The 5731-nt window shown below is 38.4% G+C and overlaps 1 protein-coding gene across 1 annotated transcript in view; it reads left to right on the top strand.

Moving 5' to 3' along the window:
- LOC125680829 (mitochondrial ornithine transporter 1-like) overlaps positions 1-2918 on the top strand; it is a 24386-nt gene extending 21468 nt beyond the window's left edge. Inside the window, exon 6 of the mRNA XM_048920602.2 lies at positions 2183-2918. Coding sequence (XP_048776559.1) covers positions 2183-2307 — 125 coding nt within the window. The 3' untranslated portion in view covers positions 2308-2918. The remainder of the gene's footprint in view (positions 1-2182) is intronic.
- The last annotated feature ends 2813 nt before the right edge of the window (positions 2919-5731 follow it).

The raw sequence follows: 5731 nt of genomic DNA, 5'->3' as shown, positions 1-5731 counted from the left end.
GACATTTCCATAAAGTTTCCTCTTTAATTTTCAACCCCAAATCACTCACAGGATGTATGCCGTTTTGTTGGGTATACAGTGTAACCCCGCAATGACAATGCTACCCCATAAACACCACATGTGCTCACAGACGGACAGACAGACAGGCAGATCAACTGCTGAAACATCATTCTGTTTTATGATTGTCTCCGTCTTATAATAGACGGGAAATCGCGTGAATCAAAGGGCACTAAAGCTAAATCACCGAGAGACGTTTTGCCCTAATCATATTTTGTCATTACATATCCCATTTGATTACTAAGCATACTTTATCGGACTGTGAAAACTGAGACTCGTGTTTAATTATTAAGTTGTCGCCTTCTCCCTTGTCAGCCGTTAATGCCTGTGAAGAGTTCGTTCGCGCGGCTTGACACGATTGACTGTTATGTTTCCTCGTTCCGACAAGGACCCACTAACGCTGGATGAAACGAAATCCTCCGGAAAAGACCTTGTCTTGTGCTCGATTTTTGAGCGTAATGCCAGCTACACTAGAGTAGATAGAAATAACCATTAAAGGAAGTATTGGTGTCTTAATTACAAAGGGTCCCAAGTCCTAACGAGGTCAGTAGGTGCACGGATTAAACCCCGTCTCAGCAGTTTAGACAATTCGCGAGAAGGCGTGGCAGTTTGCATCGTTAAAGTCAAAGACAAATTTCGAATCGTAGTGCACTGAGCTCAATTGAAGCCCAAAGGCACGGCGAAGTCTTCGGACGCATTAAAATTTCCTTTCTTGGGACTTGACATGTTAAGTATAATTTTCTTTCTAAAAAGGGGTGGATGCGTCATTTCCGGATCGGTCCTTGTGAGATGCTGTTTCTTTTAGCTCACCAGAGCTGTAGAAAGAGATGGAGAATATGAATAATTGCTGTCATTTATCGGCGTCTTCGTATTTAAATGTTGTCACATTTTCAATTCTTCTCAAGAACATTTATAGTGTAGTTAGTTTCAACTATAATGTAGTCCGGATTCTGGTTTTCCCCCTTCAGACTGTGATCCCCAGGCTAGGGATCTACGTACTAGTAACTTCGGAACTTATCTTTATTCTTATTCTCAAGAACCACAAAGATTCAATGTTGACAAATAATTTTCTCAACATACTCCCTTTGTAGTATATTTACTTTTTGAATAATCTTCTCACTGTTTTCTTTTACATGCAAATATTATCCCACCTCTGGTATATTCAGGGGCCCGTGTTTGCCCAACTATCTATTTTGTATTGCTTATAGGAGTTGAGATTAATTACTGTTCGTTATCTTCACCTTTCATGACTAAGGGAAAGGTGAAAATCGGACCATGCAGCTTTAAATTTTTTTAATCGATATCCACAATGGTACATTTTGTCCAGTTTTAAAATATGTAAGCGCTCTCATGTACATTAATATAGGTTTTATCATTATTATTATTTTATTTGTAGCTTGCTGTATTAGTTGTTCACTTTTGATATGGTTTCGTTGATGCTTTTATTTCCCGTGTAAGGACTCCTGGTGCCACGGCGAGGTCACAATGTTGTTGAAAGATTTACATAATTATATCAGTTGCATGAATATTCTATAGCTACGATTTCTCAAACGAATATGATAGTATCCTGGTGTAGTGTAGAATTTAGTTTGCGCTAAGATGGTGCCGACCTGCAGGATTAAAGTAATACACAGGGTAAAGGCGATCCCTCAAATGAGCGATGTAGCCCATAGGCCTCTTGTTTGATTTACTCCCATATTCGTTTCTGCAGTCTTAGTATTCTATGAAATACATACAGCACAAAATCGAACACTCTCAAAACTTTTCTTCTATTACGAAGCGTGTAATTGACCTTTATAAAAATTGTGTAAATTATCTATCCCTTAAAGTCAAAGAATGGTAGAATTTGTGGCTTAATGAACCAAATGTCATTTCTATTGCTTCCTTACAGTGTTATTAAGTGCACGGATTTGTTTGTTACGACAGAGAGTTATGTTGTAATCACTTAGTGTTTGTTTTGCACATAAGTTAACGCTAACCCATTCACGTTGTGTATTGGTTTGTACCCATACTCCCAGCATGCACCGAGGAAAAGCAAAATAACTCGCAAACCCCTTACTTTGATAATGATTGACAGATAATTGCCTTCAATTGTTCAAGTGTTTTCTTATTTTTCATTTTCCAGGTCCTAGAGCCTTGTATAAGGGTCTTGGCCCGACATTAGTCCGCACCTTTCCAGCAACTGGATCACTGTTTCTGGCGTACGAAACCACGAAAAAAATCTTAACCGACTTGGCGGATAGGCGATAATGCCGTACATTGATTGAAGATTGTATAGACAATTGATTACACAGTGTGCTAAGGTAGCATGTTCTGGGAAGCTCCAGTCATTTGTTGTGAGTGCTGTAACAATCAAAATCTGTCAAAATGGTATTGTGAGGAACCGAGTGTGATATTATTAGTTTTTCGGCATGCAGCAAAGAATTGATGACTTAAGTCAACATAAAAACTGACAATATCTGGTCTCTGTGATTGATTTGATGTTGACAGAGGTAAACACAGGATGGATCCCCAACTTGAGTTTACGTGACTGACGAACTGCACAGAATTACTGAGTTTTACATTCAATATAGTGCTCCAGGGAATTGGACCACGAGACCAATATTTCTCTTCTCCACAAACATTCTACAATCCGATTAACGACGGATCTGATTAAATTAAATATTTGTTGTGTTTATACCCCAGATTTCTGGGCGATATTGTCTTTCAAAATTGTAGGACGTATAATTTATCTGATTTTATTTTACCAGTACTTTGCAATCAGTTAGATATTTTTTTTGCGTTTGTTATTTTCAGTTTTAATATTTTACAGAAGTTTCTTGAGATCATGACATGAATTCCATGAAGACATTTGCAGTAATGACTTTTGTTCAGTTTTTGTGAATTATAAAACATAGTCAACACTGAAAAAATGGGTACATCTTCTGGTTGAAGCATGGCGCTTTTTATTATTATTTAGCCCAAAAGAGTCATGGCTTATTTCGCAACATGTTTCATCAGTCAGCGTTGGACACGATCGAAACAAAACTTCTCGTAAGCTCTTTAAAAAAAAAATTACATTAACGAAACTTCTCGTGTCCCTCTGGCAACCTCGGGATAGTGTCCGCTAGCCGGGAAGGCGCTAGAAGTTGCTATTGCGCTGAACCCAGTTGCACAAAAAATGTTTTAAGTTTAACTGACAGTTATATTTTAGTAAACGTTATATGAATATAAAAAGCCATGGCAAATTAATTAACAGTTAAATCTGTATCAGATCTCGGAATTAAACGATGCTATGTACAGACATGAAGGCGACTTAGAAAACAAGAAATCGGATTGTAAATTCACTCGATCAATATTCAATGTTTGTTCAATATTGAAGTAAATCGCTATACTATGACGTCTTTGGTATCAGAAGAACATTATTCACTGAGACATTGCTCATTATCCCTTAAACTCTCACTTATTGAACTAAAAAAAATTATTAAGATTATTGAAGGCCAAAACGTAAAGTCTGCGAATATGTCGAAAAGAAATCAAATTATAATGACATATATCAACTAGTTAAAGGCGAGATCAAAAGATTGATGTCGGATTAAAATCTGAATTTAGATAGAGGGAGGGGGATAAAATTTCCCGTAAGTTTCTGTCATCCAACATCGATTACACTTTAGTGGAAAAAGAAAAAAGACAAGCAGCTGTTAAAAACAACACGATGTTATTACATTTTGATGCACATTTAATAGTTATAATGTACAATTTCATTTGTGAGTAAACAGTAAAAAAGGTATACAGAGTGTTATTTATAATCGTGTGTTTTTACTTGTTAATGGATTGGTTTCAACATTCATCATATTTCGTTTTAAAGGGGGTGGCGGTCGTGGTGAAAACTATGTGAATTTAGTTTTCTTGTCGGACATTGAACGTTTGATCTCGCCCCTTATATATTGAAATTCCCAAAGAAAGATGAAGGTCACAACACTCAATTTTGTAAAGAGCGGGCAACACAAACACACACACGGCTGGTCGCGGTAGCTCAGTGGTAGAACGCTTGCTTCGTAACCGAGAGGTCGTGTGTTCGAGCCCCGCTCGTGCCATGGCCGCATCAAACCAAAAACTTTAAAATAGGCAGTGATTGCTACTTCGCCATACACTCGGCATTTAGAAGTGAGAGTCACGGGTCTTTTGGATATGTCCTTAAAACGGAAGTCCCGTGTCGCGGCAGGCGTTGGCACAATAAAGAACCCTCACTGCTACGGCCCTGAGCGCTAAGCATAGGTCTAAATTTGTGGTACTTCACCTACAATTGGTGACGTCTCAATATGAGTGAAAAATTCTCGCCGGGACGTTAAACAAATCAATCACACACACACACGTCTTGACACTTCACGGAAGTCACTCCCCTTGTTCGCCATTTTGTCGTGAAAATTTTTTATATTTTCCTACCTTGGCCTTTATAATTTTCTGATTTAGATTATAGTTTGATGATTGCTATTTTCCATCTACAATCAACTTCAATAATGTCCCAGGGTGGAGCAAACCGTAAACTTGTATAAAAACTTAATAAGTAGCCATTATTCACAGTAGTAGGTTAAAGAAGGAAATTTGGGCTTTTCATCGATTGACCCTTTGACTGACCCCGCAAAGGGAAGTAAATGCGGCGAAATGTTGACAGGTTGATTGATTTTATCTTGTTTAACGTCCCACTCGAGCATTTTTCACTCATATGGAGACGTCACCATTGCCGATGAAGGGCTGTAAAATTTAGGCCTATGCTCGGCGCTTACGGCCTTTGAGCAGGGATGGATCTTTATCGTGCCACACCTGCTGTGACACGGGGCCTCGGTTTTGCAGTCGAATCCGGAGGACCGCCCCATTTAGTCGCATCTTCCGACAAGCAATGAGTGAGTGTTGATGGGTGTAGGACTCTTGCTTTAATAGGATGACGCGCTTAATATTATACGTAATTATATAAAAATTTCTTGAAATAATCTCCATTACGGTCGGACTGGCTTACAACAAATCTTTGAATATGTGCTGAATGATAGGGTAGTATTGTATTGGAAGTACGAAAATAGATCTGAGAAATACGTAAAGGTGCATCCGATTTGCTCTTGTAATACAACCGCGTAGGCAAACCATGAAACCAACAATCCGGCAAATTTCTGAGGGTGAAACCGCCATTAGTGGCAAATATCCTAAAGCTGTACAATTATACATCTGTATGTGATACTGGGTAGGGAAAGCAGCCAACCGCCAAATATCTCGGATTTATACAAACAATAACATTAACGTAATCCTAACTGTTCACGAACGGTTGCCTTTCTACCTTTCCCAGATTAATAAACGTTTAAGCGTCCTCAAGGTTGTTAGGGGATGAATACTGTTTTCACAGAACGACGGATCCTTAAGTCCTTAAAGGTGCGATCGCAATTTACGCTTGCACTCCTATTATACAAATATTGAGAGAAAACAAGTAGTCCCGAATAATAACCAATGTTTTTATGCCCTCGTATTCGGGGGCATATAATGTTTGCTTTGTCTCTGTATTTGCCCGCAAAAACTTTTAACCTTGACCAAACCTTTTGAATTCTTAGTGCTAAGGCTTTCATATTTCACATGTGTATTTCTTGTGAAAAGACTTTATTTCGGTATCAAACTTTTGGCCTCATTACCATCATCTTAGAATTTAAAC

Source organism: Ostrea edulis, chromosome 2, assembly GCF_947568905.1.
Source record: "Ostrea edulis chromosome 2, xbOstEdul1.1, whole genome shotgun sequence".
Taxonomy (NCBI): domain Eukaryota; kingdom Metazoa; phylum Mollusca; class Bivalvia; order Ostreida; family Ostreidae; genus Ostrea; species Ostrea edulis.
The sequence above is the reverse complement of the archived record's forward strand: the minus strand, read 5'-3'. Positions and strand labels throughout refer to the sequence as shown.